The sequence below is a fragment of the Panicum virgatum genome, chromosome 9N (assembly GCF_016808335.1).
Source record: "Panicum virgatum strain AP13 chromosome 9N, P.virgatum_v5, whole genome shotgun sequence".
NCBI classification, from domain to species: domain Eukaryota; kingdom Viridiplantae; phylum Streptophyta; class Magnoliopsida; order Poales; family Poaceae; genus Panicum; species Panicum virgatum.
The window spans coordinates 52,698,548-52,714,283 of NC_053153.1; the positions used below are offsets into that span (position 1 = coordinate 52,698,548).

The following is a 15,736-nucleotide window of genomic DNA, read 5'->3' on the forward strand; positions in this document are numbered from 1 at the left end:
GCAATACCGACATATATTTGAATATGTCCGGTGATGGAATTGAGGCACCATCTATTCAGGATGACGCTGCTGCTGAACAAAGTGCTAATGTACATATCACAACTATAATTATTTGTAGTGACAATCATATTTTCATCTGAATCTATATGAATACTATGAATGTTTTTTTATAGCCGTCTGGATCATCGTCGCAGCAGAAAAAGACGAAGCGAGGCCCAACAAAAAAACTGGAAGGGCGGTTCATTATAACGGAAGTTGGTCCAGATGGCGAACCGATCGCTCCAGAAGCTGCCGCCAAAAAATTCATAAGACAATCCGGATGTATTGTCAGGGACCACATCCCGATCAGCTTCAAGCTCTGGAAAGCTTCCAATCCAAGCGAGGAACGGGATGCGGTACCCGAAAGAGAAAAAGAATGGTGCTGGCGGGAGCTTAAGAAAAACTTCACGGTTCCAGCTGAATCCGAAGAGATATGCAAGCGCTGGACCCTGAGTAAGATGGCCAAACAACTGCGATCATTCAAGAAAATTTTGACGAAGAAATATATCAAGACCGGGACCACACCCGTATTTACCGGCGAGCTCGAAAAGCTCAGGGGTCACTGGGATGCATTTGTGGAATACAAGTCTTCAGAGCTTGGGCTTCAAAAGGTGCAGAAGGCCAAAGACAACGCCTCGAAGAAAGTGTACCATCACACTCTAGGCCAAGGAGGCTACAAGCTTGCAGTACCCAAATGGGAGAAGATGGAGCAGGATCTGCTTGACAGAGGCATCCGACCTGCGACCATGAACTGGCCTGAAAGGTCAAGGACCTGGTTTTATGGTCACGGGGGAAGCTTGGACCCAATGACTGGTGACTGCATCTATGGGCCAAACATCCAGCGAGCAGCCCAGAGACTACAGGAGGCCATACAAGCAGCGGCCGAGGGAACATTCCAGCCAGATAGAGAGAGGGACGAGCTGACTTACGCCCTTGGGAATCCAGAGCATCCGGGCCGCACAAGAGGCAAAGGCGTGGTTCCGTGGAAGTATGGGTTCAGGGATTACATTGATTCATATAGAAGCCGGCAAAGAAGAAAGAATGATGAGCGGGAGCACCTGCGAAGGCTAGAGGAACGGCTCATGTCACACGATCAAAGACTGGAGGAAGAGGTACAACGCCAAGTGGCCGTAGCAATGAGCCAGCAACAGCAAGCGCAAACGTTGCCTCCAGAGCCTAGTGTCGCAGCCGATCACCTGTCTCAGCGGAAAAGTAGCTGCGCTTCCACAGACGTCGCCGCTGCCGAGCCCACGGGGATCCAGGCCGCAGTTGAAGCGTCGGCCCCGCAGCGATTTCCAGTGGATGAGATCACCCACCGGACACCTTGTGACCTGCAGACTGCCGTTAAGAACTTAATGTTCACTGTTGCGTACGGTACCGCCATGCCAACCGAACCAGGCGACGTGTACCACGGGCAGCAAATTCCGCCTAGATACACAAGAGTTGGCGTGGAGCAGGTGTGCCAGGGTTGGGAGACGCTCGAGCTTGATATTCCTGGAGGCGATGGGGAGAGGACACTAGCAGAAGCCATTCATGGCTACATCCTATGGGATAAGCGCTACATTGTCCTAAAGTCGGATGATCAAACACCAAGACCGGCATCTCAGCATGCCTCTCCAAGACCGGCATCTCCGCAAAACTCCCCAAGGGCAGCACTGTCTCGGCAAGGTTCACCGGCACATTCTCCATCACCATCATCTCATGCGCCGATGAACACTCAAGCGTCACCGTCGCCTCCATGGTCACCCCCTCCGCCGCCGGCAAAGAAGCAGAAACGGCCGCCGGCAAAGAAGGTAGCTGCACCGGCTAGGGAGCCTCCAAAGAAGAAGGAAAAGAAGAAGAAAACCAAGGAGGCTCCTATTAAACCCTGGGACATGAGCCTTGAAGAATGCGATCGGATAACTCAAGAAAGAGTTAAAGAGCACTTCAAGCCGAAGCCGAAGCCGGAGCCCGAGAAAGTGATAAATCCGATAGATTTGAAATTTTTTAAGGGAATGTGCGAAGCAAATAAGAGAAAATTCATTCCGAGAGACCCCCCTTCAGACTACGAACGCACAATTATCAAAACTACTGAGAAAAAGAAGAGACAATCAAAGTCGTCGTCGTCCGACGTTCCACAGCTCGGAGCCCAAAAGAAACAATCAATAGAGCCTCTCGTAGTGGGACAGACGACGCAAGAACAAGACTTTGTTACATTTCTGAAAGAATCAAACCTGACGGCCGCTCAGATTGCAGGGGGAGAAGATATTCCAAAGGCCGATGTGGTCGTCAAATGGACGTTTGAGATCGGCAAAACTCTTGTACCCCCCGAAGTAGTGTCTGTGCTTCCAACGCAAATGTATAAGCTGCACCAGCACTACATGCGTGCGATGGCCGATTGCATCTTCATGCAGGGCGCAAAGATTAAAGATGATGATTTCTTACGGGGGGAGGCCATTCTATGGATAAACTGGGAAGAAATTTACCAACTATTCCATCAGGAGGCCCTCGACATCTCTATGGTCGCCTTGTGGGTTCTGTAAGTATTTTACTCTCCTTACGTATTGTTTTGCATGATCTCAACATACTGATCTCTTGATTTATTCGGTATCATGTAGAATGGAGATACATACTTGCAGAAGAAAGGGATACTCTCACCTCGGCTTCATCGACCCAATTACTTGTAATTGGAGGCTTCTACGCGACAATACCGATGAGATATTCCAAATGTTGTTCAAGTACATAAGCGTTTATCACAACAAGCAAATGATATTGTTTCCTTACAACTTTGCGTGAGTGATTCCTTCCGTCTAACTCTTTCTATTCTGTAATCGAATTGTTTAAACCTTAACTACCAAGAACTGCCTCCGTATAATCTTGCAGTGAACACTGGATCCTAATTGTCATAATTCCCGAGAAGAGCCTACTCGTGGTTATGGACTCATTGAGGAGACCTCCAGAACAATACGAAAATCTTCTTAACATGATGAAAAAGTAAATCTACCACTACTCCGTCGGTGACTGATAATTTGAATCACTTTGTTACTTGACTATAATTGTTCTAATCATGCACAGGGTTTGGAAAGAATTCGCTAAAAATCATCCAGGCAAATTTGACAAGGAATTGAAGATCAAGACAGATTTTCCGGTACGCGCTTGGATGATTCGTTGCACGATTCATTAGTTTTATTATATATTCATGTAAATACCTGATAATTTCTTCTCTCTTAAAGTGTATGAGGCAGAAACCAGGCACTGTATTGTGCGCATACTATGTATGCGAGAACATCCATGGTCTGGTAGGTCCTCCAAAGGGCTGGACAGATTGGGAGGAGGAAGTAAGTAAAAAAACTTGTTAATATTTGAACTCGTATTTTAATTAGTCGAAATTAATTATCCCCTTTTTCCATAGGTCGGGGAGATGCGCGATAAACTCATACCGGAGGAAAAGGTTATGGCGATTCAAGAACAATTCTCCGGATTTATTGTTGAGCAAGTCCTCGATCCAAAAGGCGAATTCTACTATGATGGAATATCTAATATTGACAATCACAGTAAATATGACAATATACGCGTATATATGTAATTAAGAACGAATATAACTATGTAAATATATATGTGTGTCTATGTATTAAATTTCTATTTATGAGTATGTATGTATGTATTAAATTTCCAAAAGGCAAATTCTACTATGTAATTAAGAACGAATATACCTATGCAAATATGATGGAGTATGTATGTATTATATATATAAGCACTCCAATAATATATATGTGTATATATATATATTTATATAATATTGGTCCTAGACATTTTCATATGTAAAGGAATTCACATGTATAGATATGTGTATACATATATATATAAGTGAATTAATTTATATATGAAAACTATCTAGGACAAATATTATATAAGTAACTATATATATATGTATATATTAGTGGAGATCATACACACTGAATTCCAATACATAAGTTTAATTGAAATGCAAAAGTATAATTGAAATAGAAAAAGAATCGAGAAAAGAAAAACATGAAAAATAAAAGAGACCTTTTGTCCCGGTTGGTAACACCAACCGGGACAAAAGGGTGCGCCAGCCACGTGGGCGCTGGCTGCACCTTTTGTCCCGGTTGGTGTTACCAACCGGGACAAAAGGTCCTCTTTTGTCCCGGTTGCCACAACCGGGACAAAAGGGCACCCCCTTTTGTCCCGGACAGGCGTTCCCGGTTGGGAAACCGGGACAACAGCGGTTTCCCAACCGGGACAAATCAACGTTTTTGTAGTAGTGAGGAAACACAAACGAGAGATATCAAGCTGCTGACAAATTCTTCACCGAACTCTGAAATTGATATTTCTGTTCAGCCGTGCACCTCATCCATGATATTCTATTGGAACGAAATGCACACAGCAGTTAAATGTTTTCAGCTCATGCTCTTATTGGGTTGCTGCTGCTGGTAGATAGGTGGAATATAATTTCTTTCTAGTCAGTTTTGTTTAAATATTATTCGTTCTTTATTGTTATAAGAATATACCAAGCTAAATTTTTAATACCATTGAGCTGAATCATTCTCCTAAGTAAACCTTTTCTTTAAAGAAAAAACACTATCTTGTGTATGGCAAATATGAAAAGTTTCAAACACTATTTTTGTGTGATAAAACAAACAAGGCAAACATGTAAAATGTGTTTTGCATATAATTCAGTGTAACTAAATGTTTGGGCGGCATTCCCAGCCTTTATGGTCTAAGTAAGCTAGCTAAGTTGTTTTACTCGAGCATTGTAGGCATTCTCTCCCTTATGGCCTAATTAAAGTGAGTTGTGAATATAAACGCAAGATAGAAATTAATTTGAAATGTAAAAATAATGATAATGGTACACCTTATTCGGTTGGGTTGGTCATGGGGGCAACCATCTTGAACAAGTCCAGGCCAAACAGGCAACACAGGTACCTAAATGTTAGTTTACATGAGGTAAACATCACAATGTAATTTCAGTTAAAGGAAAGAGCTAAAACATATAATTCCAGTTCAGAGCTTATTATTAATGTAGTTACAGGAAACACTAAAGGGCTTTCTCATAAAATTTCCGAGCTAAATTACTGAAAACTCCCGGGAATTTTCTAAATTTGCCGTGAACAGTGTGGATCCCTTATTAGTCATGAGCTTCTTGCTTCTTGGGCCTAAAGCCCGATTATTCTTTAGGCCTAAGAAGCTCGTACAGGCGTGCTTTTGGCAGGCCAGCGCAACCTGGGCTTTGGTAGTGCCGATAACCTTTAAGCCGGGCCCAACGCGGCCCATCCAGACGTGTCGCCGCAATCGAACGAAACTGCTCCACGGCGTAGCGTATCAAGCATCTCGGGTGCCGTCATCGGCGCAAGCAAACTCTTTCGTCTCGCTTTCCCCTTTCGTCTCCGTCGAGGCGTCGAGAGGAAGGAAGCCACACGAACTGGTCCGGGCGCCTTGCCGCGAGGGGAGGGAGAAGGGGGAGCGGCGATGCAGGTGAAGCACAAGGTGTACGAGCTCTACAAGGGCACGGTGGAGCGGGTCACGGGCCCGCGCACCGTCTCAGCCTTCCTCGAGAAGGGCGTCCTCTCCGTACCCGAGTTCATCCTCACCGGCGACAACCTCGTCGCCAAGTGCCCCACCTGGTCCTGGTGCGTCCTCCGCTCCTCTCCCCTCGTGCTACCTCCCTCTTCAACTGATTCGGATGGTGTCTGATTGGCTGGTTGGCTGATTGATCTGGTGGGTGCTTGGGTTGTGCGTGCGTTCGCAGGGAAGCGGGCGACCCAAGCAAGCGGAAGTCGTATCTCCCCGCCGATAAGCAGTTCCTCGTCACCCGCAACGGTATGCTGCTAGTACTGAATTGAGTCATGATTCGGCTCCCATCTATTTCCCAATCTGCGTAGATTGAATTTTGGTGAATTGCAGAATGCACATTATTGCTGGGTAAAGTTGGTAGATTTCTTTACCTAATCCTGATGCAGTTGATGGGATCAAACATGCTAGTTTAGGGAAAATCCTGGAGTACTTGAAAAATAAACACGGGAACTGAGAAAAAATAGGGGTAGACTGTTTAAAGCTTGTCACTCATTGGGAATTCATGCCTTCAGAATTCTGAATTTTGTGTTGCTCCCAGTGCCTTGTTTAAGACGTGCCATCAAGGTCGAAGAAGAGTATGATGCAGCTGGAGCCGAGTTGGTTCTCGATGATGATGAGGACGGTGAAGGCTGGCTCGCAACACATGGCGTGCAAGGTAAATATTCTCATCAATGCTGCTCAGCTGTGCCTTGTTTGGATTATATATGATCTAATCTTTCTTTTTGTCCATTGATAATGTCTAGCATCAAAGCCAGATGAGGAGGAAGACATACCCTCAATGGATACATTGGACATAGGGAAATATGATGGAATCAAGTCTATTCCCACCTACTTTAGCGGTGGTAAGAAGGAAGAAGAGGAGGAAGATATACCTGACATGGACACTTATGAAGACACAGGGGATAATTTGGTAGGAAGATCACAGTTCTCTATCTTAGGCATGGCCAAGAAAAGCTGATGAAGTTTCTGATTCCAGCTTTGTCTTTCTTTCTGTTCTTATTGCAGGTTGCTGCTGAGCCGTCATACTTTGTCGCTGAAGAGCCCGAAGATGACAATATTCTTCGTACCAGAACATATGATGTTAGCATAACGTAAGTTCTTTTTATCTTGTCTACAGTGCTGGGATAATTCTTCTTTTCAGTAGAGTCCAACCATACTATGATTGGTGTATTGTGTATAGTGAGATGAATACGAAGTCTTTCATCGATTACATGTGTGTAGACATGCGTGTAGCAGTTATCTCAAATGCATAATGTTCTGGTTTGTACCAGTGAAGTTCTAGATTTTGAATACTTGGGTCTTTTCACTTTTGACACTTCAATTTATACAAACTGCATACTTGGTGCGGTGCCTGATGAGTTATAATTAGTAACTTCCCATAATGCACATCTGATTTGAAAAACATTTGCAACCAACAAGTCATTAAACTAGTTAATAGCTGCTGCCTTTAACTTTTGTAACTGTTGATTATTGAAGATTGTATTTACCAATTAGTTGTATTTGTTGGTGAAAAGCACTATTGACTTCATATGTACCACGTTTGAATTGGAAAACATGTTAACAATTATCCTATTGTAGGTATGACAAATACTACCAAACTCCACGTATCTGGCTGACTGGATATGATGAGGTAAATTTCGTACATTTCTTGCATGTAGTTACTGTGGCCTTACTTACGGCAGCTGGACTTGATTAGTTTAATTTGTTTGCCATCACAGTCGAGAATGCCACTAAAGCCTGAACTTGTGCTTGAAGATATCAGCAAAGACCATGCAGGGAAAACGGTAATTTTTTTCGCCATTCATACTTTTGGTACTCTGAACATATCAAATGGAATGCGTAGACAAGATAAGAGAGAATTTGTACCATATCAATAGGCGAACATATCAAATGGAATGCGTAGACAAGATAAGAGAGAATTTGTACCATATCAATAAGCAATATTCTTAATGCTGATAAGGTGTTGATAATTGAGCTATATGGTCAGAAGAAAAGAACAATTCAATGTTATAGGCCAGTTGGTCACAGGGTACACAACTTTCAGCTATTCATTGTGCAGCATGTTGTACTAGGATGGTTCCCGCGGCTTTTCTGCGTGCACCTTGAGAACATGGGAGATGGTAAAAAAATAACACATACTTCATGTCTTAGACATCAACAATGATTCATTTGATACATTTATTAGATAGTTCCACACTGGTATTTACATATTGATATCAGAAATTGAATTTGAAGAGGCGAGAGTTTTGTAGAGTTGTAGGCTGTCGCAGCAAACATAATTACATGCACCGATCAACAGAGGTTCGACTGTATGAGCCCATGGAAATTGGAACAAATTTATTGCAGGCTATGTCAATGTGTTCAAATTTTTAGCTGTGTGTTACTTACTGTTGTCATCAGAAATGTGTTCAAATTCTAGCTGTGTGTTACTGTTGTCAACAGAAAGAATTATGGATTATCCCTGCACAAATCATAAGGATATCCTGAATTGGAATTCAGAATGATAAACAACACTAACCCTAGAAGTAAAGCATTAAAATAAATATAATTTACACGAAATGTAAGATAGATAGCTTTGTTATTGAAACAAAAATGTATGTTTCCATGCTGGTGACATATCTACATTTTTATTCTGAACGGAAGAATTCTCCATGGGGAACTGTAAGAAATCGAATCAAATTAAACTACAAAGTTGAGGTCACAGGACCTTGAGGCTTTTGGTTCTGAAAATCATCTGGAAGCACAGTGTTAATAAATCTTGAACAAACTAATCCTATGTACATAAATAATTATTTCCATATACAAATCTATGCACAACGAAAATGAACAAAACTTGCAAATTCAACAAAAGAACGTTGCTCCTATCATAAATGATAAGACCACAAAAGTTTTCAAGAGGTGGGTAATGAGAGCAGTTCTTGGTGCTTATCTGGTGCTTCAGCACTCCATGTACTGCTCATCAGGTTGCATACCCTGGACACTTGAGCCATTCCAGGGTAATGTTTGTCGCGGTCGAGGTTTCTAGTGTGTGTGGTGTCTGTAATTGGGTGTGTTTGGGAGTAGGCTGTAAGCATGTCAGCCTCTCCTTGTATTTTTTTCCCTCTTCTTAATAAAATGACACGCAGCTCTCCTGCAGTGTTTGAGAAAAAAAAAGATAAGACCACAGAAAGGTTACATCAAGATGAGTCAAAGCATTTAGGACACATGGAAATTTAGGAGAGATAGCTAGTAGGAAATTTTTAACCCAATAAATGATTTAGCTAGCCAGGGTAAACATTAGGCTGATAGAATTAATGATGCTAATGGGGACCAGTCACAAAAGGGCTGGTAATTTTGTATCAGGTAATCTAATTTCCTGAGAACACACCAGTGCTATGTGAAAGTTGAACATATTAATTGATGGTTCCATGATAAGTAGGGCACTAAATTAGCAAAGGAGGTTTGAGACTCGCAATCTTATTGTAAACATTGATATCAGCATATGAAAAATGAGCACAACTGTGATTATTGAGTCAGAAGCAGCAAAAAGTTGAACTCGTAGGATTGCTTCATGGATTTTAAGGCAGCTATGCATGACATATCATTCGAGATGATTATTTAGAGTCACAAGCAGGTCCTTTTTTTTTTGCACCAGTGAAACAACGAAGTTGTCTCATGGTCACAGGATTCGGGGTCGATGCCTCGTCCCACGACCCGGGAACGCCGTTCCGATTCGAGGGTCGGGGTCGAAGAGGATCAGTGTCCCATTCAAGGTTGGATCGCGTCCCGGTTTGAAAGGGGTCGCAGCCCCATTGTTTGCAGATTTAATTGGGATAAGGAGGTTAAGGACAGTGGATTGATGTGGTTTTTGTTAGAAAATGAGCTGAATACGTGTAGCATGGTCTAAATGTACTCTTTTATACGTTTCTTATATGCTTGGGCAGATTAATTTCTTCATTAGTAGCACATATATAGTTTTTGTTTTTATAAAGACACATGGACCCGAAGATATCGACCCCGATGAATCAGGGTCGCATTCCACATAATAATTTATCGTTCCATAGAGGTATACCCCCTTCGTACCACAATTTTATAAAGTGACGACCCTCGACCCTCGACCCCGTTCCTTGACCCGGTCGACCCAGGAACTTTGTGACTATGAGTTGTCTTCTATTGGATTGCAGTACAGACTGCCTAGATGCTATGACATAACACAATATTTTGGCACAGGTGACTATTGAAGACCATCCTCACTTGTTAGCAGGAAAGCATGCTTCGGTTCACCCATGCAAGCATGCAGCTGTGATGAAAAAGATAATTGATGTTCTTATGTCTCGAGGAGGTGAACCTGAAGTTGACAAGTAATACTCTTTATGTTGATAACCATTTTTTAAGGCACAGTTGATGAAAGCATTAACCCCCTCTTTGCCAGTTTCTAACGTCTGCCACCTCTTCTGAACAGGTACCTTTTCATATTTTTGAAATTCATAGCATCAGTCATACCAACTATTGAGTATGATTACACAATGGACTTTGACCTGGGCAGTACAAGCTGATGACTGGTCAATTGAAGGTAAGCATAAGCTCTTATCGCCAGACAATGCACTTCCACATCATATATAACAGTAAATCTTGACCAGACCTGCCTATAAATGAGCCCAAGTAATAGTTCCTGGCTCAAATTTGTACCATTGTATGTGTTGCACCCTGTTCTTTGTTTGTCCTCTAGCGTTGATAAGCAGTTGCTTGTTTTCTGGTTGTTACAGGAATACAAAGCATACTACAGAAAGGCACACGAAGGCTGAATTGCTGGTTTGGGTTGGAAGTATTTGTGCATCTGTGTTCGTTCCCTTGGATTGGTTGCAATTGTGAACTTTGAACTCTGAAATCAGGCAGATCCACCTTGTACATTATAACAGTTTGCTTGTGTATCACTTTAATTCATTGGTCTCCTTTCATATCAAATCCATATAGCCTCCTTTCCTGTCTTTACTGGGTATGTACACCTAGGGGTGCAATTCATCCGGTCAGGAAAAAATATATGTATTTGGATGCATTGTATCACTTGGATCCAGTAAACAACTAAACACGAGGAAACCTAACCCTGAATCTATTGCGGCATAGGAGGTGATCAGTAGTACATAGTACATAACTCATGAAGTGATTTAGATAATGATCGATTTGATTTGATTTCACCATTGGATGCCCCCTACTAACAATGCCACAATATAATGTTATGCATATTTCCATCACCTCAGGTAATGCCCAGAAGCTGTTATGGTCATCTGAAACATGGGGCAGATAGCTAGTTGATTCATTGTTTTAAACAGCTGAAATTCATTGCCAGTACAAGAAAGTAATTGATTATAGTGAAGGAATGGGACCTGGCATATTATGCACGCATCATTCTCCAGAGAAGATTGAGATGGCTGATCAGACATGCTGGAAGTTCCTGTAACATATATGCTGGTCATCATTAAGCCCTTGCGAATACTTTGCTCACTGAAGACCAGGATCTGCAATCATGATTGACCAGTCGTCCTTTTAGAATACATCAGAGTTGAATGATCAGAACTTATGATTATATGCTTAGAGAGAGATGTACAATTGTACAGAGTACATACCATGCATATTGTTTCGTGTTATCAGCCTATCTGCATTTGCTTTCTTGTGTTCTGTATTCGGCATTTCTCTTGAAATATCTACAATGTTAATGTTTGTTAGTTATTGTTAAAGTATCTGGAATTTACCTTTTCTTCATGGAAAACATCTGACCATTTCTTGGGAAGGCATCTGTGCTTGTAACTACTAAGGGCAGCTACTAACTGGTGAGGCGTAGCACTATTTGGTTGGGCCAGGGCTTGATTTTTGGTGTGATGATAATTAGGAAAACGCGCATTAACCCTGTGGTTTGGCATGGAAAGGTAGAAAAAAAGCAGTAGTACTATAGTGGCACGCAGTTGCTGGATTTTTAAAGAGTAGGTTGTAAGTATACTTAATTAGGAGTAGGGTGGGTATATAACCATATAAATTCAGTTAGAGGTATCACTCATCATCAGTTTGCAGGGGGTTATTCAGTAGTTTTTACAGTTTTTCATCCCAATGTAACATCATATATGCAATTTGATTGAGGAAAGATGTTTCTAAATATTAAATATGCTATGTCCTCCTTAATTTTTACTAGATCCGTGCCCTTAAGTTGCTATAGGTATAGCAATCGATATAGCTACAGGTGTAACAATTGATATCGTTCTAATACAATGTACATATACTCCCTCCATATAGGAAAAGAATGTAATTTTGGATAGGGTTTGGGTCAAACATTGAGAATATAAATTTTGAATAACTTTTAAGTTATTGAGTTTGAAAAATGAAAGCCATATGAATAGATTTGTCTTCAAAAGCACTTTCATAAAAATATACATATATCACTTTTCAACAAATATTTTTTTATAAAAGTAAGAGTCAAAGTTATGCTTTGGAGACCGTGTTGCTGTCCTAAACGTCTTCTATTTCCTATATGGAGGGAGTATTTGTAGATATTATAGTATCAAATACTTTGGAGTGTTTGAGAAACAATGCAAACACTGCACTCCTCGAACATAATTTCAAATATCATGATAACCTGAATACATAGCCTAAGCCATGTTCACAAAATTATCGGTTCATGAACTTTTACAGGGAGTCAGGCAAATTGTGGTAGGCGAGTTTACACCTACTTCACCTCGATCAACCTTGAACCCGCAAGGCTACAATCGACCCATTTCCTTGGTGAACAATTCTTCATACATGATAGCATTCAACCTTCTCCTTTCTTAAATAGTGTCTCTAAATTGCTCTGCAAGATGTGTATGAAAATAAAAAATAAGCGTGCAAACATCATGAGTACAATCACTATAGGTAAGAAATCACTATAGGTCAGTAAACAAGTCTGCAAGAAACTCAAAGGGTAAGAAATCACTATAGGTCTAGCAGAGGTAAAATGCAAATTAAGCACATTGGGCTTACCTGTATGGAAGCAACGCAACAACACACATGGTTATCTGAGATTAATCTCTTCAGGTTCCAAAAATGAAATCTTCATTACCAAAGAAGAAATAAAAGGTTCCATATATCTAGTTCTTGAAGGTATAAATACCTACATGCTATCTAGGGAACAAAAATTCAAAAAAGGTCTTGTTGCAAACCTTTCTAGTTCTCCGTCTTATTGAGTTTGGAAGCCACTGCAATCCAACATACAGTCATTTTTCAGAAAATGTGTTACGGAATCTAAAATGGAAGCTTGGAAGCCCCTCAGCATCCAGCAGGGCCGTACCGGCAAATCCGGAGGCCCCGTACAAAAGTATGAACTGGGCCCTAGTGCCGTCGCTGCGGCCTGCTAGTGCCCAGTGAAGTGCAGAAGGTGGAAGTGCAGGCGTCACGACTCGTGTCGTGCCTGGCGAGCGGTGACGGTGGAAGCGGAAAAGATTGCACTGCTGTCTGCGGATTCGATCGAAAGACAAATCGAGCGACATATTTCCTCTTCTATGACATATTTGAGTTACAGTTTGCTTCGTATTGGGCTAAAAGATAATTAAAACAAGATCTGCTATATAATTATACCTAGTATACTTATTATATTTTGGGGACCGTGTGTGGTCGCACAGGCTGCACGGGCCTGAAATTATACCAAGTTTGGAAGGAGAAGGATGCAGTGCAAACTCAGCAGAGGTATTTTTTGTAAGGTCGCAACAGCTTTAATCAACAAGCTAATGATAACCTTGTAAGGTCACAGCAGACCTGCATACCAGCACCATAGAGAAAGATTCCTAAGAAATCGTAGCATGTCAAAATTATTGATAGTAGAAGCGGTAACAACTAAATTTCAAACTAATCGTATAGCACATTAATGTTAATGTAACAACAAATAACACATATATTTTGCACACTTCAGAAATTATAAACTGCTTAAAAGGGCAAAATATGATTCCTTTATAGTGAGAGTCAAACAAAATTTTCTGGAAAAGAGATGCTGATGTAATCCCAGCCAAAAATATAGTGTTGATTATCTTGCAACATAGGACAAAGCCCCTCAAAATATAGAATGCCTCATGTGATTAACTGATGATATGCAATCGACATCATTACTTGAATTGCTGCATCCTGGAATGCAAAGAAATATATCAAAGACATGGCTACCAATAAATAATTTTCTTGTCATGTGACCACAGAAAATGAAGCAAAAAATAATTATAATTCCCTGCTAATAATGCACAGCCAGCAGCGTATTGGTTACATCGGATGTCACATGCCAGGCAGGAGAAAAAGTCTTCAGGACGTGGTGTTTCAGTTTGAAATGCAATACTTTCATATGGGGCACAAGGGAACAAGATGCCACAGAAGCAGCATGCATCTCTTGGCGGATCTTAAGATGAAGTCAAGGTAATATTCATATTAGTCTTCAGGTACGCGCATGTAAGTGCATTGCAACCGGTCAAGCAATATTTTAAATGTAATTTTGTATTGTTAGCTGCGGCATGCATGCATACAGATGTAGCCTGATGCCAATTTTCTCAAAACCAGAACCAGAAAGAATCAATAAAATCATGGATCAAATTCAGAAACAATTAGATTGACCAGACCAATTCCAGACCTACCATAAATCTTTAGATCAACTGGACCAATTCCAGACCTACTATAAAATCTTTTGAAATTTGGTAGTTTAGAACTCTGTACTGCATTTAGTCTTTGCATCAGCTACTCCATTCCTTATCAAAGGCAAATTCTTGAAACTGTTAGTCCAGATTCAAAAGAGGAGCTGAATCTCATAAAGTCAAGTAAGTTTGTAGGAGGCGGAGATGCCAAGAATGCAAAATGCCTGGAGAAACTACCCATCACTTAGAGCCGAAGACATTAGACGGCCCCCGACCATGAGCGTGTGCGGGGAAGTGCCGGCTGCCTCGGCGTTGGTGGCGCAGGTGGAGGCGGCCGGAGCACGCGCGCGGATCATGGAGGCTGGAGAGGCACGGAGCATGGGGGAAGGCTGAAACGAATCGGGTTCTGAAAGGAGAACCCGACTCCCTGTATCATCATGGTAGTCTCTGAATCAGTAGCTATCAAATATAGAACTCATTTCAATTACATATCACAATCATACTTCTCGATAAAATTATTACAAGGGTTTATTTAATGCATACTCAAAAGGATTGTAATACGAGTTTCTGGGTACAAGCCCTTTGGGCTAAAAGAAAACAAACAGAAAGCGGAAGCAGTAGCTAAGCTTATGTGCCATCTTTTATGATCACTTCTCCACAAAGCAAGATTTGAGCGTAGCATGAACCATCCTTAGCTTCGTTCATTGTCGTCGAGCTTGATGTTCAAGTTGGATCCTGCATCTACCAAGCTATCCTCAAGGATGGGACGTCATCATCCGTATGCAAGCTTTAAGTGGACTATACTATGGATATAAAATAATTCCGAGGGAAGGCAGAGGTTTTCTATGCGCAAGCAGCAACACAAATATATCATCCAACCCTCCAGACTCAGGCTATTCCGGCACCCCGAACTCCAGGTCTACACACACCTTTAGATATCTGTAACCCACCAAGTCGGTGCGAGAACTCCCTCTCCTCGCACCTCAACTGCGCACCAGCAGGGAAAACATCTTAAAGGGGGAGGTAGAAGTCAAGTAACACTACTCTAGTTAGTGAAGTTGGATCAAGATTTGTACATGGCCGAGTACGCGGCTATATATATAGTTTTCATCCTACAGGGGTTGTACACCTGTACCCACTCGCCCCGAGGCCAACCGGGAGCAACTCCGGCTAACTCCGAGGCACCAGTCTATTGTCACGAAACTAATGGCTATAGCCACCATCCTGCTTTCCCGAGTCTGGGCGCGTCCTTCCACGAGAGGTCGTCCCGGGACTGTGAATCCTCTCCTTGTTGTGTCGGGGTTCGTGAGGAACAGTACCCATTCACGCCAATACTGGACCTCCCCTGCACTAATACTCTATCCTCCTGTAGGATTGGTGCCGCTCGTAGCTAGCTCAGACCGGATCCTCCCTTATAAAGGATAAGTGGTGTGCACGTTCGACATAGTTCCTTCACCAGGTCCAGCTAACTCAGTCCTTACTTGCCGAAGCGAGCATCTTCGTCTCTTGTG

At 41.9% G+C, this 15,736-nt stretch overlaps 1 protein-coding gene across 1 annotated transcript; it reads left to right on the forward strand.

Moving 5' to 3' along the window:
* Nucleotides 1-5,374: 5,374 nt before the first annotated feature.
* LOC120688193 (autophagy-related protein 3-like) lies at nt 5,375-10,713 on the forward strand. The gene is made up of 10 exons (XM_039970380.1): nt 5,375-5,669; nt 5,789-5,859; nt 6,152-6,268; nt 6,357-6,523; nt 6,619-6,704; nt 7,192-7,243; nt 7,332-7,397; nt 9,823-9,953; nt 10,055-10,165; nt 10,359-10,713. Exons 1-9 carry the CDS (start codon nt 5,509-5,511, stop codon nt 10,146-10,148), a joined length of 945 nt encoding a protein of 314 aa, XP_039826314.1. The 5' UTR covers nt 5,375-5,508; the 3' UTR covers nt 10,149-10,165; nt 10,359-10,713.
* The last annotated feature ends 5,023 nt before the right edge of the window (nt 10,714-15,736 follow it).